General features: G+C 39.3%; 1 protein-coding gene and 1 pseudogene across 1 annotated transcript; both read left to right on the forward strand.

The window, feature by feature from the left end:
* LOC129411821 (toll-like receptor 13) overlaps positions 1-5,933 on the forward strand; it is a 13,940-nt pseudogene extending 8,007 nt beyond the window's left edge.
* A 241-nt stretch (positions 5,934-6,174) lies between these two features.
* LOC129411781 (toll-like receptor 13) lies at positions 6,175-7,280 on the forward strand. Its single transcript, XM_055163760.1, has 3 exons — positions 6,175-6,585; positions 6,674-6,791; positions 6,980-7,280. The coding sequence occupies exons 1-3, from the start codon at positions 6,306-6,308 to the stop codon at positions 7,215-7,217; spliced, it is 636 nt and encodes a 211-aa protein (XP_055019735.1). The 5' UTR covers positions 6,175-6,305; the 3' UTR covers positions 7,218-7,280.
* The last annotated feature ends 11,808 nt before the right edge of the window (positions 7,281-19,088 follow it).

Raw genomic sequence — 19,088 nt, forward strand, 5'->3', positions numbered from 1 at the left:
GCAGCAATACAGATACAGTAAAGTACTGCAGTAATACAGATACAGTAAAGTACTGCAGTAATATAGATACAGTAAAGTACTGCAGTAATACCAGTGATTAAAATTGTCATTTAAACCATCAAATCGTCCAAACACAATGAAAACAGTTCATACACGTGACACTGGGTGCAGTGTCTTGGATTCTATCTCCGAATCTTTGCTCGTTCTCCTCTGAGCTCTTCCAAGTTCTGAGTTTCTCCGTCCGAGGAAAAGGGGCGTGTCAGTGCGTGTCTCTAGGCAACATCCTCGGACCTCCGAGTCGGATGATACACGAATGCACCATTAGTGTGGCTAGGCTAAATTTTTACAAAACTATGATTTAGATGCTCTGAGGATTTAAATGTAAGATGTTCAATGAGAAAAAATCTGTCCTGTGTGAAACTGTCCCTGTCAGGCTTTGATCACACACATTTAACTGCACTCACTTGGCTGTTTGTTTTTGTTTGGAGCTCATAATCCTAAAATAATCAAATAAATACAAACATAGATAAATAATAGCTGTATTCTTATAATGTCAGAAGGTTAACAGTGTAAATAATAATCTTTTTATTGTTCCATTATGCCACTATACTATATCCCAGGTGAAAAAGTGGACAAGATTTCAGAGAAATTGATTCCATGTCTTGTAGGAGTATCTGTGTGCTGAATGCAGTGGAGAGGTGACTGTTGTGGTTCACTTGATCTGAATCTAAACACACAGTATCTCAGATTAACTGTGAGGCCGTACTCTCAGTTCCTCTTTGGACCACACTGAGCTGAAGAACACAGAGAAGGCCTGTGTCCTCTCTCAGACTGTCAATCAGACTTCAATTCTCACTGTATTGTGTTATCTGTAACTCTGTATATGTATATGTATCTGTTTTTGTTGACTTTTATGTGAAGCACTTTGGTCAGCTGAAGTTGCTTTAAATGTGCTGTATAAATTAACTTGAATTGAACTGAATTGAACATTCATTTTAGAAGAGAAACGTTCATTGTGGTATGTTCTCAGATTAAAATAATATTGCCTTTTTGAGATTCTAAATGACCTGAAATCAACTGTTTACAATTCTGGTTATTTCTTAACGGGCTATTTTCTAATCAATGTTATACTGCTTTTTCCTCATCAAAAACAAACACAGAGTTGTTTTTTTCTTTCTTTTTCTTTCATTCACACAACTCCTGTTTACTTAGGTTCTTTCAAAGGGTAAACTCTGTTTCACCTTGTGATGTCATTTATTAATACAGGTGTTTTAATCTCCATACAATGACTCATCTTCATGTAACATAATACTCCCTACAGCTGTTCAACAACTCACCCTTGTGTAACAGATAATACTATGTCCTATCATTATTTCATCTTTGTACTGTTCCTCCTTACAACTTCCTGTATATAGCTGAGACATACAGTATTTGTATTATTTAACATTTTTACTTGTGCATAAACATTTTATAATCATAACTTACTTGACTCCAGTCTCTTGCTATTTTTGCTTCTTATTTTGAATTCATTATTACCACTTACATTTTTTCTCTTTGTTATTATAATATACTGATCAAAACGTTAAAGGAAAACACATCAGATCTCAATGTGAAAACAAAAAAAATATACAAATCTGGACAGGGCAATGTCTTAGGAACAAAAGGAAGCCTCTCTTTCAATGGAAATGAACAACAGGTGCACTAGAGGCAACAATGAGACAGGCCCTAAAACAGGACTGGTTTTGCATGTGGAGGTCATTTCAAGTTTCTCCCTCTTGGTGTTTTTTGGCTGCTTTTCCTCTAGTGCTGCTTTGGCTACAGTGATTATTACGACTGGGAGTATGAGGCCGTTCACTAACCCTACAGAAGCTGCACAGATTGGCCAACATCTCCAGGATGCCACGTAGATTTAACGTGTCTCAAAACACAATCTCATGGAGGAGATTTCAGGAGTAAGGTGATTACTCCAGGAGAGCTGGACAGGGACGTGGAAGATCCTGAACCCACCAGCAGGACCCATATCTGCTCCTTTGTGCAAAGAGGAACAGGCCTGTGCCCTGCAGAATAACCTCCAGACACTGGAGTGAATGTCTCTGCCCAAACAATCAGAAACAGACTTCATGACGGTGGCTTGGGGGTGCCATGTCCTGTAGTGGGCCAGTGCACACCACCCACCACGGTGGAGCTCCACTGACATTTGCTAAAGGACACCAGAATTGGCAAGTCCGGCACTGGTGCCCTGTGCTTTTCAGAGACAAGAGCAGGTTCCCCCTGAACAACTGTGATAGACGTGAAAGAGACAGAAAGAAATTTAGAGTTGCAGAAATTAAATTCTGGCTAAATGGACTAGCCTGCCACATCATTATTTCACTTTGATTTTCAGGGTGTCTATAGAATTAATCCCACTGTAGGCCGAAAATATTCTTTTATTTATGGCACCAACTTGTGCCATCTGACTCGCTGGTTACAGTGGACCCATGTTGCATCACTGTAGGTCACCTGTACCTATAATCTGTACCTATGTACAGTGTGGTCTGTATTGTGAGCTGAGCTGGAGCAGGGTGCTCCTCTAGTTGTTATATGAGCTTGGCACTGCACAGTACATGGACTGGGCCTTTTCATACTGGGCCCCAGCAGATTTTTACGAGGGCAGAAATGGGTTTTAAAGATATGAACATATTGCCCTTTCACTAGTTTAATGGAAATCATCAGGTTCAATGACACTGAACTGTTTTTTAAATCTGACTTTTTGCTAGTTCTCAATGTTATAACAGCACTTTCAGCTTTTGGAGAAGTGAAACTGGGTTTGTGTCTTTGAGCGTATTTGCATTAGTCATAGATGAGGAACCAACTGTGTAAAACTTAAGACACTGAAAGGTCAATGCTGCACATGAAACAGAACTGAGTTAAAGATAAGATAGTCCTGACCAAACAGCAACAAGACCGTGGAGCTGGGTCTCTGGGTGTGGTTCTGTGGTGCCAGTCTGTTCCTGACAGGTTGCCACAGCAGCAGCGCAACGCAAGTTTTACATAACAGCTCTTATCTTCTGAATGGCAAAAGCTCTGGCTTGTTTAGCTACTCCATCCAGGAGCTGTTTAACAGACAGAGGGAAATACAATAATGCAATGGCAATAAAACAAATATATTTTTATTGGTAACTGGTTTCAAAAATTGCACTTGTTTTCTCAAAAATAAAACCTAACATCCCTGAATGTTTGATTATATTTTCATTGAAGATACTGTTGAGTTTATTAAAGTTAAGGGACAGGAGCACTTCTGCTTTCAACTCCAAATGTCTAACTAAAAACGAGAAGAGACACTATACCCTTTGTTCGTTGGAGTGGACACTGACACTTCATCCTGGCTGTGGAGACGCAAAGGTGAGTAGCGGCTTCAAGAGTACTTTCATTAACCATAGATGAAGAACCAACTGTGTATAACTAAAGTTACTGAAAGGTCAGTGTTAAGCATCCGTTGAAGGATGGGTCGAATATCTTAAAGCTGTGATGAAGCCAGTACAGTTTTTATTCCTGACCTCATGTTTTATCTGGAAAAAAGCAAAAGTAATATTACAGTTCAATTAAGGCTTTAGTTCTGTCCATTTGGAGCTGGTTTTTGGACGACTGCTTGTCAATAACAAAACGACTTCAAGAAGAGCAGATGAGTAATATAGTCATATTTACAAAAAGAAATGTGTAGCTTTATTGCCCCATCATCTTGATAGTTTTTACCAATAACCAATGTTAGCTGTGTGTTTATTTGAAAGCTACAAATGGTAAAAATATTCACAATACTGTAAAATCTATCTTAAGTAATTATTTTAAAGTTCCTCTATTATGCACATTGACTCTTTAGAGATTTAAGTGTTATAATGTTGTTATAATGTTGTTACCTCATCAGAAAATGGAAATGTGAGTTATTTCATTCACATGTTTGAATAATCCTGGATTATTGGTCTGTTTACATCTCCAAAACTCAAAATGCTCTGCTCCACCTTGTGATGTCACGAAGTGATAGTTATCAAGATAACAGCTTCTTTTACCTTTAGTTCAGTAGAGATTGGCAATTGGAGGGCTCACATTATCCAAATGATTCTACTGAAGGTGTATGGAGTTTTAACACAGTGGGGCACTTCTGTATGACCACGACACGTCAAAGGTTCCACACTGATGTTTGTGTTTCTAACAGGAGCTCAGGATGAGGAGTCAGAGCACTTTTCTTTTCTCACTTTTCTCTCTGCTGCTTCAGCCTCACGTTTCACTCTTTTACTCTTTACAAAACTGCACCATAGACTTTGATGACCACAGTCAAATTGTTTGTGATCATAATAAACTAACCAGTGTTCCTCCTGGTCTCCCCAAAACAGCCACTTCTTTGAGTGTGTTTGACAATGACATCCAGAGAATCCGACAGACTGATTTTAAAGGTTTCACCAGACTTCAGTTTTTACACCTGGGGATGAATGACATCTCACACATTGAAGAAGGAGCCTTTTCAGATTTATCTGCTGTAACTGAGATTATGTTGTCTTTCAATGAACTCACAGCCCTGACTGACAACACTTTTACAGGGCTGTCAAACCTGACATCTCTGTACCTAAACAAAAACAAAATATATTCTGTTTCACAGTATGCCTTTAGGCCTCTGAAAGAACTGCAGATTCTTGACATGGGATCAAATAACTTAGTCCAAATCAGCAATATCATTAACATTGTTACACATTGTCCAGCAATAAAAACTCTGAGCTTGCATTTTAACCAGCTAACCTCATTTGAATCCAACCTTTTCCCAACACATTTTTTAAACCTTACTCAGCTGGATCTCCAATCAAACCCTCTGAAGAGGTTTAGAGTTCACGGGAATGTGTTTCCAAGTTTAAATGAGCTGCGACTGCCAGCAATAATGCCAGATTGTGACTGGGACGTTTCTGACAGATCCCTGACACGTGTGAGGAGTTTGATCGTGGAGTTGGAGTTTGGAATCCAAGTAAACCTTCAGTTGTATAAATCCATATTTCAAAGTGTCAATAAAGTCGAGTCTGTGTATCTGTCATATTCTGCTCTAGAGTCTCCTGAAGGCCTGTTACCATTAACTTGTGAAATTCCAACCTTGCAAAAGTTAGATTCATTTCTTAATATTATTCGGATTCTCAATGAAACTCTCCTACAGTCCTGCACTAATTTGACTGAACTGCATCTACAAACGAATTCTATGAGTGATTTATCAGATTGTTCTCTATGTATGATGAAACAACTCACTCGGCTGTCAGTAGAGTCAAATGAATTATCCAAAATACCAACCACGATCAGAAACATGTCCACTCTCACATATCTGTCCTTTGAACAAAACCTTATCACAGATCTTCACTGTTCAGACTTTTCACATTTGACGTCATTATCTGAACTCAACTTAAATTCCAATCGAATTTCCAGTCTCAACAGCTGTATGTTTAAGGGTCTCGAGAATTTAAAAATACTACAAGTGAAAAAATAATTTCATTTCTTTACAGTTGGATAGTTTTGGTTTTACTTTGGCTCATCTGACACATTTAAACGCAGCTGAAAATAGCCTTAGATGGTTTCAGAAAGGAACATTTAAAAGTATGCAATCTCTTGTTGAACTGAATTTGAAATCAAATAGATATTCCATTGTTGACAATGGTGCATTTGAGGGACTTACAAATTTAAAAACTCTGACTTACTCACTGTCTTACTTTTATATTGGGGATTTTACAAGTTTTAAACAGCTAGAAAAACTTATTATGTTCGTTTTCGACTTTAAATACAACAACAAATAATGACTTTTCTTTCAATATGTCTTCCCTGCATGAGTTAAATGTCATTGTAGATGTAACTTCTTGTTTTACATGGACACGAAACCTTCTTAACAGCATAAGAAATTTAAGAGTTCTGTCATTTGAAAATTATTGCTGCAGGGACTTTGATGATGACATGTTTATTGTCAGTCCCAAACTATTACGTCTTCAATTTATCAACTGTGACCAATTCACTCACACATCTAAGATGTTTCACCCTCTGAAAGACCTAAACGTTCTGGACTTGACAAACGACAACATACAATCTTTAGACTTTTTGCGTGACGCTAATCTCACCAAAGTGGAAAAGTTGATCTTAAAAGACAATAAGCTCTTAGTAATAAACGAGACAGTTTTTGAAACTCTAACTTCACTAAAACACCTCGACTTATCTGGAAATCCATTTGCATGTAACTGCTCAAACGCTGGGTTTATAGACTGGGTGATCAGAAACAAACAAGTCCAAGTGGTCAATGCTTTTCAGTACAGATGCTCCTCTCCTCCGTCTCCAGCTCTGCTTTGGTCCTTGTCACTCTTCTGTCCTCCTTCACCTATCACTTTCTGCGATGGCAGCTGGTCTATGGCTTCTACCTCCTCCTGGCATTTCTCTACGACAGTAAAAAGAGAAGACAGGGCTGCCCTTACATCTACGACGCGTTTGTGTCCTACAACGTTCACGATGAGGACTGGGTTTACAGAGAGCTACTGCCTGAACTGGAAGGAGTCCAGGGATGGAGGCTGTGTCTGCACCACCGCGACTTCCAGCCAGGTACAGCGTCTCCTCAGTCTCCCCTGATGGATTCTGTCCATGTGTTCCTCTGGAGATGTGCTAACCTCACATATTCTGCTGTGTTCAGGGAAACCCATCATTGAGAACATCACAGACGCCATCTACAGCAGCAGGAAGACTCTGTGTGTGATCAGCCGTCGATACCTGCAGAGCGAGTGGTGCTCATGGGAGATACAGATGGCCAGGTACAGACTCACTGCAGCTTGATCTGTCCTGGGCTAGACCATGGATCAGGAATGGCCCTGGTTGAGTCCTGGAATAGTCCAAGTCTAATCTTAGTTTGGATTTGCTCTAGTTCTGATCCAGTCCTGGTTTAGTTGTGGTTTAGTCCAGGTTCAGTCCTTGGATTCTCACGTGTCTCTTTTGTGTGCAGTTACCGTCTGTTTGATGAGCAGAAGGACGTGCTGATCCTGCTGTTTCTGGAGGAGATCTCGTCCAATCAGCTGAGTCCGTTCTACCGCATGAAGAAGCTGGTGAAGAGCCGCACATATCTGAGCTGGACCCAGGTCCAGAGCCACAGGGGCCTGTTCTGGGAGAAGGTTCAGAGAGCGTTAGAGTGTGACAACGAACCTGCCGACAGCCACAACCCACTGACCGCTAATGTTTATTAGATGGTAACGCCAGTCTCTTGATTGACGCTCATAATAACAGACTAGACAGAATACACATTTTGAACATGGTCTGTAATATATTTAAGAAGCCATATGATGGTATTTACAGCTATTGTGATTTAAGCGAAAGCATATATTGATCATATAATTTTTTTTTTTTCATTCATTCATCCAGTGTCAGTGTTGCAAACTGTATTCACAAGTGAATATGCTGGCACGCAAATTCCATATGTGTACAAATAATGTCAAAATGACTCTTTTTAGATCGCACTGCACTCCACTGTACACAGCTCAACTATGGTGTAATTACAGCAAAGCAAAGATGAATAAGATTAAGGTGGCATATAATGATGCTCTCAGAATACTGCCGAAGACTCCAAGGTGGAAAAGTGCTAGTGCTTTGTTTGTGACTGCAAATATTTCCACGTTCCAGGCTCTAATGAGGAACCTCGTATAAATGTATGTGTACCGTATTTTCCGGACTATAAGTCGCTTCAGAGTATAAGTCGCACTAGTCAAAAAATGGGCAATGAAGAAGAAAAAAACATATTTAAGTCGCACTTTTTGGGGAAATCAGAGACCAGGAACCAACATTTCATCATGAAAGGCAAGTTCTAGTAAAAACAATAGAATAGAGAAAAACAGACTGTTAACGTCACATGTTAACAGTTATTCAGATAATTATAGCATAAACAACATAAGTTCACCAAACTCACGATCTCACTCCAAATCACTAAATCCATGGAATTGTTCATCCTCGTTGTCACTTCTGATCGACCTCCGGGGGTAAACCATAGATCCATGATGTAAACAGAGCGCCACTTAATCTTCTGTGTAGCTGTCTTAAGACTCAGCATCAGTTCCAGTTAGAATTATTCCAGCCTTTCTGAATCCCAACAGGATGGTTTCAGTGTCACTGAAGTCCAGGCTTTGTTGATTCATCCAGTGACTTCCAGGAAAGTTGCATGGTGCACCCGCCCAGTTACCGTGAAGCTGTGTTCTCCATCCCCGCTTTCCGTCAGTCCCTCACAAGTTTCTCGCTCACTCCAAACCTTCTTTCTGCTGCTCGACTACCGTTTTCGGCTGCATATTTCACTATTTATAGAAAGACAGCGTTTTTTTCTACAGGAGACATGCGCAGTAGAGTAAAGTGATAGTAGTACAGGAGTAACAGTCATACAAGATACTGACACACGAGCCTAGAGCCTCTCGCAGCTGTCAGTCTGAAGATTTAAATATATAAGTCGCAGGAAACACCCAAACCATGAAAAAAGTGCAACTTATTGTCCGAAAAATACAGTAGGTTAAATGAATAAAGAAATGGAATTATAACATGCTTGACTGATATTATTACTATTACATCTGGAAATGTTGGAAGAACCAGCTATATGTATTTTAATTTTATTGGACCTTACGACACTGTAGTTTTTTTTGTTTTGTTTGTTTGTTTGTTTTTTACGTGTGAGCATGTGTATGTGTGTGTGCTGGTGGGTTTATATATAAATGTAGTGTACTGGGGGTGTGTGTCCTTCTGTGTACAGTTTGGACCCTGAGTCTGCAAAATAAAGTTATATAAATTGTGTGTAAATGAGTTTTCTTCTTTCTTAGACACATGTGGATAAGCCTTCTGAAACTACATCGTGTGTCCACCTTATTCTGCCAACACATTACATCTGACTGCAGTAAATATCTGAAGTTACTCTGAAATCTCAAGAAAAAGTGAAAGTTATATTTGAGGGACTTGTGTAAGAGCTCAAATCATCTCCTCTGTTGTAGTTCCATCTATGTCCGCTCTTTCTGGTCAGATTATGGTAAAATGAAAACTAAGTCGAACTTGAGTAACAGAGATTCTAATAGCGTAGAGCTTTCAGATGGCTTCACACCTTCAGGGAATGTTGATTAAAGTAGAAATGAAACCATGTTAAAAGTGTTATATCCTTCAACAGTCAGGAAATGTGCACTGCAAAGGGTCTAAAATAAACTAGCTGTGTTCATTTTGAACACAGTAAAAATCATCCAAGCGCCTTTAATAATTTTAAAATTCTTGTGACAAACCAAAGAAACGCATGTTCTTGAAATCTTGTCACCTTGCTATTTTTATCTGAAACTGTATCTGTAAATGAGATGTTTCTCTCAGTTCCTCTTTTACTCTGCACATGAAGTTTTTAAATAAACACTACACACACACAAATTCTTCCAGTTATTTTTTTCAGTTCAAGACTTGCAAGTCCAATGAAGAACTTGAAATGGTACAAAGGTAAGAACTGAACAGAGAGAGGTTAAAAAAGATAAAAGATACAAAACCCGAGTCTAAGCTCTGCCAAAACTACCTCAGGAAAAAAGAACAAAATGTTAAGCTTGAAAACCTGGAGTGTCCAGCACAGTCTCCAGACTTAAACCCCATCAAGTTGGTTTGGGATGAACTGGACAGAAAAGTGAAGCAACCTACAAATGCCACACATTTATGGAAACTTCTGCAACAGACTTGGGAAGAACTTTCTGAACAGCATTTGATTTCTATTGTAAAAAGAATGAGAAAGGTGGACACTTTCATTAATAAAAATTTTAAAATATCTTTTGGTCAACACTAAACAGTAAAAACCTGGAAAAAGTGTGGTGTTCTAAAACTTTTGACCAGTAGTGTACGTTAAACATAACATATAACATTTTAATATAGCCACCCTTTGCTTTCAGTACTTCTTTACACTTTCTTTTCTTGACCCTGACAAGACCCTTGACCAGCCGGTTTAACTTCATGGAAACCGTCTGGCCTTGCAGCATTAGGATTCGTTCGCTCGACTGTAGGCGGGTACTTTTTGTATTTAACCAATCACTGCTATTTGGTCATGAGCTCATAAGCTTTTTTCAAATCCCATAGGAAGAAGGGCAATAACGTCTTTCCCCTTGAAAAAAATTCACCAAACATTCTCTTTGTTCCGCCTTTAAATCCTCGATCTCAGGAATCGTTGCCATCACAGAATGTCTGTCTTCGTCTACATCCATCCATTTGTTTACTGTTGATCTGTTACACAAAAGGGACCCAGACAGGCTCTTGAGTTTGATGTCATGGTTTCACAGCTCAGCATTAGCAGCGCATTACACACGTCACAATCAAATAGCAGCGATTGGTTAAATAAAAAAGTACCCGCCTACCGTCGAGCAAACAAATCCTAATGCTGTGGGTCAGACGGTTTCCATGAAGTGATCGGGCTACAAAAACATAGCAACAAGAACGATAATACACAGCTGAAAATCACTCAGAGCTCAATAGATCAGGAAAAAGTGGAGACGATCTGGACAATGTGGAGACGATCTGGAGACAGAGGAGATGATCAGGAGACAGAGGAGACAATCTGGAGAGTGTGGAGACGATCTGGACAATGTGGAGACGATCTGGAGACAGTGGAGACGATCAGGAGACAGAGGAGACGATCTGGAGACAGTGGAGACGATCAGGAGACAGTGGAGACGATCTGGAGACAGAGGAGATGATCTGGAGACAGAGGAGACAAATTGGAGAGTGTGGAGACAATCTGGAGACAGAGGAGACGATCTGGAGACAGTGGAGATGATCAGGAGACAGTGGAGATGATCTGGAGACAGTGGAGAGGATCTGGAGACAGTGAAGACAATCTGGAGAGTGTGGAGAAGATCAGGAGAGTGTGGAGATGATCTGCAGACAGTGGAGAAGATCAGGGGACAGTGGAGACAATGTGAAGAGGATGGATGGACTTCAGGAAGGTCACAAAGTCTACCAAATCTTTAATGTATGTCCATATTTTAATTTTTTCATAGCTTTATTACTTATTATTACTTGTTTTATGTTGGACAACACTGTCAAAAAAAGTCCCTAATTTAATAAAGTTATAAAAGTGATTCTGATTCCGTTTGTGTCCTGACTAAACTCTGGTCAGTACCATGTGACCACCCCACACGTGAGCTCCTCGGTGCCACTCCACATCCTCCTTTAACCTGGCGTTGTTTAAGTCAGAGTCAGTTTAGCGTCAACAATCCGCTCTTTCATCCAATCAGCGGAGACAAAGGAGGTTTTTATGAGCCTGGTGTTTTGTGCAGATTCATCAAAACGGCGGCGCTCATTGGATCATTGTGAGTGAATGAGCTGCGCCTCTGCGGGGGCGTGTGGGGCTGCGCTCACTGGACTGGGACTGATGCGTTTCTTCGGACCCACTGTGTGTTCTGGCCTCTGTTTTGTGTTGCAGTTGGTCCAAACCTTATTTGTTTAATACAGGAGGAGGACACAGGGTCATGACCTGAAGATGTAATGTTTGTGGTATCAGTGGGGTATTGAAAAGCGGCTCACTTCACTTACTTTTTTCATTAAATGGCAGAAACAGTGGTGATCAAACTTCAGATCCTTCTCTTCATCAGTGGGTGGTGAGTCTGTCCAGTGTTTGGCCTCGTTCACGTTACAGCCTCATGTAGTCGTGTGGGTCAGAAGTTTCGATGAAGTCACTGTACATGGAGACTTCCCTTTTGTGGGTTTCTGATGTGCACAGAGCTGGTTATGGTTTCCGTCTTCTTTCTAATAAATTCTGTGCATCCAGAAATATCTTTTTGACTGGACAGTGACCATAGCATAAGTGCCTTTGTTTGAGACAAATCTTTAAGAGGACTGATTGAGACTGACTTTTTTAAATTAATCTAAAGCAGTGGTGTTTCCCTTTTTTTTTTTTTCTTGGGACCCATATTTTAAAATTCACAAACCTTTGTGACCCAAGTCAATAGACATTATTCATAAATCACAAAATAAAGGTGGATCTGACCATTACTGATCAATAATGAGGATATTTTATTGCTGACTGAGTGATCGTGTCTCTGAACAATCAGTATTACTCAAGTTTTAAACAATGAAAAACAGTCATTGAAGCAGCAATAAAAGGATCCATAAGTCGCCTATTTGGACATTAAATATAGCACATTTCTTTATTCTTTTCAGCATTCATTTAAATCAGCAATATTGGAACAAAATAGTCAATAAAATAATTTCAAAAAGATTAAGAATTATACAAAATATGTCTTAAATATGTCTTTCGTGGAAACCATTTGACCTTGCAGCATTAGGATTCGTTCACTCTACAGTAGACAGGTACTTTCCTTATTTATCCAATCGCTACTATTTGGTTGTGATGTATGTAATGCACCGCTAACGGGGATAAATGGTATATTAAGCTTTTCCCAAATTCCGTAGGAAGAAGGACAATAACGTCTTTCCACTTGATAAAATTCACCAAACATTCTCTTTGTTCCGGCTTTAAATCCTCGATCTCGAGAATCATTGACAACACAGAATGTCTGGTTTTTCACTGATTGGCTGGTGCCCGAACTCACACTTCCGGGGTTCTGGCAAACCGTCTAGTTGTATTTTGATTCCTGACCTAGTCTCTGGAGACAAATGAAATAGAGCGGAGGCACTAGGTGGCGCCAGCCTGGCTAGATCGTGACAAGGCAAACCAAAAAAAAAACTCTAGCGACCCACCTGAGGGTGGCAACTGAGTCTTTTGGAAACAATGATCTAAAATTCCCAGGCCTTTTCTTTTGCCTTTTATATGGAGCCTTGTTATTTGGCGGCAGACTGGTTGAGTGGCTAGCTACTCTCGTCTCACGCCAAGAAGGTTTTGGGCTCCAGGTGGGTTTCCTCTGAGCACTCTGGCTTCCCCCATCAAACACAAACATCCACAACAGGTCAAATCCTCCAGCTAAGGCAGTCCTGACCAAGACCAGCTAAAGATATGGAGATGGGTCCCTGAGAGCTGAACTGGAGCTCACTGCCCCTGACGGGCCACCCCAGAGGAGCTGGGTATCGCACGAGTTAAATACAGGGAATGAATGCAGAAAATGTGTGTGTGTGTGCATGTGTGTATGTGTGTGTCTCTGTGTGTAGGTGTGTGTCTGTGTGTATGTGTGTGTGTGTGTCTGTGTTTGTGTATATGTGTGTGTGTGTCTCTGTGTGTGTGTCTCTGTAATTCCACGTGTGCCTGGAGAATAGTGTCTGTTTAAACCAGGCCTAATGAGGAGCATTGACCCACACTGACCCAGACCTAGAGCCCGACCGCAGAGCCCCTGTGTGGGAAAGACGTGGGCGGATTCAGCCCCTGGCTCCTCCAGGCTGCTCCCTGTGCTCCGGCTCTCACCGGGGCCAAAGGGAGACCCAGAACCAAAGGGAACTCACTGACACCCTGCTTTAGGATAATATGTCATCTCTGGCATAAAGTAAAGAAAGAAAGTGACTGTGTTGTGAATTTTGGAATGTTTGTTTAGTTTAGTCAATCTGCATTATTGACACATTTCAAAAACCAATGAGGTTCATTTGGTCTTCTAATAATTTATGTTATTAGGTTCTTTTTTCAGACCAAGAGTTTGTTTTCATACCTGACAGTTTCGACTGCTGTAACATTACCGTACATCAGGGCCGTAACAGAAAAAGTGCAGAAGGCAGTGAGAAAACACAATATCAGCACATCAGTGAAACCATACAGAAAACTTAAGAGAGAAAACTCAGGCAATTACTCGTCAACCCAAACGATAAAACAGAACCGGAGCATAAATGTAATGTCATATACGAAATCCCCTGCATGTCCTGCAATAAAACACACAACAGGAAAACACGGAGGGGGTTCAGTCTACGAAAAAAGGAACACAGGACAGAAAGCGAGAAGGAAATAGCGAAGGCGAAACACTAGCGACAAAACACAAAGCAGAACAGGAACAAGTCAAATCATCCATTTCTGAGCACTGTAAAAGAGAGAGGCGCCAGTCACAAAAAAAAAACTGTCATTGTGTCCTTAAGCAAGACACTTCACCCACATTGCCTAGTATGAAAGTGGTGTGTTTGTGAGTGATGATGGTGATCGGAGGGACTGATGGCGCCAATTGGCATGGCTGCCACGCTTCTATCAGTCTGCCCCAGGGCAGCTGTGACCACAATAGTAATTTACCATCACCAGGTACAGAGTGAATGAATAATGCTGAATAATGCTCCGTAAAGTGTCTTGATGACAAAATGTCTGTGAAAAGCGCTATATAAATAAAGACTTACTTACCGCAGCCTTGGTAGTGAGTTTGTGGGGGTGAGGTGCTCGATGTGCCGTCCTTTCCCGCGCTTCCTGGGTAGGCTCGCCTTCTGAGTGTCTGTGTGTCCGTGTCTCTGTGGGCATTCAGGGCCCAGAACCTTCTTCTCCCACGTTCTCCCGGGGGCAGGCCAAGAAGGAATTAATTTTAATTAAATTTAGTTTATTTCAGTCAATGAAATAAAACTACTCTAAATAAAATGGAGCCTTCTTAAAAGGCTACGTGACTCAACAAAAACTCAAAATGGCGGTGGCTCAAACGTCCACACCGCTCAGCATTACTAGCAGTTAGCATATTCCACACCCAAATATTCACCCAAAATACATAACATATGTAACCAGATGAAAAATGGGGTACCTGAGAAAAACTGTATATTGTTATGTAAATCCTGTTCATGTTTTGTTTGTTTTTTGTTGTTGGGTGCTGTATGGCTTTGCGTGAACGTTAAAAGAGGACAGTCTCGTGCACTTGCGGTTGAGAAATCATCAGAAGGGTTCTATGTTTTGCTGGAGAAAGATTTGTTTAGGCCACAAAAGTTCATACTCGACCTTATCGGTAAGAAAATGGCTATACAATGAGATATTGTTTATTGTTTATGTGTTCTATGAAATAATATTAAAATGTGTTTATTTTTTATCCTCTTTCAGATGTGCCACTATTGTTCTGTGTGGATGTTTTGTGTACCATTATTTTAGTGATAACGCTGTAATAACGCCCATTGGTTCTGTTTCTGAACTAGTGAAGAGAAAGAGAAATAAAGAACCCCAAAATTTGAAGTACAGTGTGCTCTATAACTCTGGCTTTACAATAAAATCAGCTTCACAGTTCCCAACAAGAGTATAAACAGTAAAGATGTGCTGCTCTCTGCCCCAACTACGCTGCTAGTCACGGCAAAGTGCACTCTGGGCAAAATATAATATAATATATAATGGGCAAAATATAATATAATATAATATTATATATATATATATATAAACTCACCAAAACACTCCTAGTAATTGTTGGGAACCTTGTAACAGGTTTGTGTCTCTGTAGTTTGTGCTAATGATGCTCTGTGCTCGTGAGCTCTGCCGTAACAGGCCTCGCGCTCTGCTACGCAGCCTCTCGTGGGTGGGGGAGGGGCGTTTGAAAAACTTTATCGATAACAAAAAACAAAAAAAAACAAAAAAGGGGTTTACAATATTCTTTCTAAATAAAAATAAATAAAAAACATGAATTAGTTTTGCAAATGTTATTTATATTTTTATCATGTTATTTATAGCTGTTTTAATCATATTTTAAATCATATTATTTATTAGTATTTATTGACCCTTTGCTTAATCAAATTATTTATTAGTATTTATTGACCCTTTTTAAAACTTTTTATCATGTAATGCTCTGTTACGATTGAGTCTATTTGTAACTCAATACTCAATCATCTACATATGATTATGATTATGTCATGATTATGTTGAAATCAGGGTCAAGCTGATGAGTCCATTCTAACACGAAAGGGGAGGACGCTTTGACAGTTAAAACAGATTTGACAATCAGATACTATTTTGATGGTGTGGTTTTTTTGTTGTTGTTTTTTTAAGTAAACTATCTCATTTAACCAAATTGCTCTGAGGCCTCGGTCATTAGTGGCACTGAGGGCAATTAGTTGGGCAGCCACCTACTTTTGCCTAACGATAGCGCCGCCTCTAGGTGCAGGTGCTGGGGTTTAGATCGAGACTATTCAGATCAGAAAGGGTTGTAAGTTTTAGCACAATTTCAGCATTAAAACTGGCAACACAAATGAGAGACTCGTGAGGCTCATTCTGATTCATCTTTCTGATTCCTCTTGAGAACAGAAACACCAAACAACAGGATAAATAACTTGGCCGGCTTGCCCAACGTTTATATATCCACAGGGTTGAAGGTTCACATCCTCACAACACTAGATCTCAGCTAACACGCATGGATTATCTGTTTTGTCTTGCACAGAAAAGAGAAGAGCGTCATTGTGAAGAGGCATCTGAGGGTGGGAGCCATGAGCTTGTTCTTCAGATGATCCATATCAAATGAAAACACCAAGACAAGGTCGCGCTTCAGATCATCTGAAATCCCGATAATGTGCAAAAACATGTGTAATAGATGTTATCCCCGTGACCTTTTATCGTTTTGATGGACGGTTCTGCAGAGTCGGACTGAAGGCGTGTCTCGATCTGGCAACTGGGATTCGCCGCTATCGCTGTTTCAAATGTTACACAATCCACAAGTTTAAGTGAAGAAACACACGTAAACAACACACCCAAGTGAAGATTTCAACAGCTCTGCTCCTCCTGTAAACCGGATCACACAGTTCTCCACACAACATCCTCTCCATCTGCACAAAGTCTGTTTTAGAAGATTATAATAATTCTCTCAAACCACTCTCAAAAGCATGTGTGTTAGCAGGCATGGAGTAGACTTATGGAACAGTTTACACGATCATATCAAAGCTTGTATGAACTTGTTGCACTTCAAAAAACAATATAAAAATCTAATCTTACAGAAATACCTAGAAGACTAAATCCATTGTCCAAAGTGTGACTATTAACTAAACGCATGCTTTTCTTTAACTTTTTAACTTTATACGTTGGTATGGTTTGTATGACCATAAAGGAAAACAAAAAATGCTTAATTTTTTCATTCTCATTACTGTTTGTTTTGTATGATCATAAACGATAAACTTTTGCGCCTCCTTCATTACAATTATTAGTTTGTACAATCATAAACAAAAACAACAATTTTTCATTCTCATTACTGTTTGTTTTGTACGACTATAAATGAAAACAAAAATTCTTAAATTTTTTATTCTCATTACTGTTTATTTTGTACGATTATACACGATAAACTTAGTATGTACAACTATAAACGAAAATATGTTTCTGCATGTATGTATATGTGTGTTATGTGTATAAACATTTATATTGAGTATATGTACTGATATCTATGATGTGTATATGCATGTATGTATGTATGTACATATGTGTGTACATGTATATGTATGTATGTGTGTGTGTATATGTTTTTGTATATATGTGTGTATATTTCTGCATGGTAAGCACTCCAAAGGTGTTAAAAAAAAAAAAAAAAGTGAGCCATGTGATTTTGTAAAACAATTGGGGTAGGACTCTATAAGTTCTTTAAATTTCATCCTACTCCTTTTGAGCACCAAGTCCCAAATATGTTCATGTACATATCACTATTTTTGTTATTGTTTTTGAAGTTTCTTGTACCTGGCTCAAATAAATAAATAAATGAAATGAAATGAAATGAAAAGATTATAATAATTTGTCCAAATGAAATGTTCTCATGACAAACACGAATATGAGTCAGTCAAAGAAACTCGACTTTTGGATTACGATCTTCAACTTCTGCACCTGTGGCCTATTTCAAAGTGGAGGATCATGTTAAAAAAATTCTAAATAATGTTTAAAACATTCAAAGCAAACCCACTAAACCATCATTTAATCAGTTTCAATCTTCACAATATCGATCTGCATTTATAATCAACGTTGATTTTAACAGAAAAGCTCCTTGTTTGTGTTTTAATTTGATTTCAGAGACAATTTAATTCACGAGTGTAAACCTTGACATTGAGTCGTTTATAGAGCAGCAGCGACCTCAAGTGGACAATGAAGATATTACAATTTTGAGATCACTTTATTGTATTGCTCTTAAAGTTTGTATTTAGACTTTTTGACAGTGCACAATCGTGAACATTTATGATGTGTAATTCACATTTCAGTGGGTCATTCACCTCAAAATGAACAGTAGTGTGTGCTCTGCCATCTCCAAATATAGTAATGTGTTTGTATTTTGTGTTTGTTTACTAAAGGGGCAATGTATTTTTTTATTATTATTATTATATTTTTTTTTTCATAATTTGTCAAGTTTGAGGGATTGGATACCCAGCACATCAACAACAACACAGACATAACTAAATATAAAACTAACACGCATACAAATAAAATAAAATAAATAAAATAATAATAATAATAATAAAATAAAAAAAATAAATAAATGTTTAAATAATTTTTTTAAAAGGGGTTGGGGGGGTTGGGGAGGGTGTGTGTAGTACAGAGTTTCTCAATGCAGTGTTTGCATGTGTGTATTTACATTTTAGGGCTGTCAAATCGACTTTTGAACCGTGCCGTGTTGTGTAGGGTTTTATGTTCCGCACTCACACCCAACCAAACCGAGCCATGGCAGATGACATATCACACAGCGCTGTTTGTTTACATGATGGGCTGCAGAGCTAACGCTTTTAGCAGAGAAAATAACTCCATTTCCATAGTCCATCGCAGGTCATTCCCTGAGCTCCTGATGCGATGGACAGTGTTTACGCAACTGTAGTGGTTTTAGAGAACATATTTTGAAGTTTATTTTGACACCACGCGCTTATTTTCTGTCTTGCCCCGATTAAGAGTCTGGAGATGCTCCACTGACACTGCACAATTAGAACTTCACCTTATTTTGAGCGGCATGTGGCGTCATGACGGTCGTGCATATAACACTGCTGATGTAAATTGTCCGACCGGTCAAAATGGAAAGCCATACCTGCGCGTGTGCTGCACTTATGCTGTTACACTTTGGTGTAAGTTGGGGGTTGGATTGGGCGCCGCTGCCGCCTTCTCCACAGCAAATGTTGTAGCAGAGTTTGGTGCAGATAAATCAAAATTTGTATGATTTTGTATGATTTGTATGTATCTAATCCATGATTCTTATTTTCCTTGCTGTGACACCTGCTTCTGTATGGCCTTGTTTTTATTTGGT

This window comes from Boleophthalmus pectinirostris, unplaced genomic scaffold, assembly GCF_026225935.1.
Source record: "Boleophthalmus pectinirostris isolate CB_2022bp ecotype Guang Dong unplaced genomic scaffold, ASM2622593v1 HiC_scaffold_6, whole genome shotgun sequence".
Classification (NCBI taxonomy): domain Eukaryota; kingdom Metazoa; phylum Chordata; class Actinopteri; order Gobiiformes; family Gobiidae; genus Boleophthalmus; species Boleophthalmus pectinirostris.

Bases quoted from the DNA above. Each gene is read 5' to 3' on its own strand.
- LOC129411781 (XM_055163760.1), top strand. From the start codon at position 6,306: ATGCTCCTCTCCTCCGTCTCCAGCTCTGCTTTGGTCCTTGTCACTCTT. The intron at 6,586-6,673 runs GTACAGCGTCTC...TGCTGTGTTCAG, and splicing joins CCACCGCGACTTCCAGCCAG to GGAAACCCATCATTGAGAAC. The intron at 6,792-6,979 runs GTACAGACTCAC...TTTTGTGTGCAG, and splicing joins TGGGAGATACAGATGGCCAG to TTACCGTCTGTTTGATGAGC.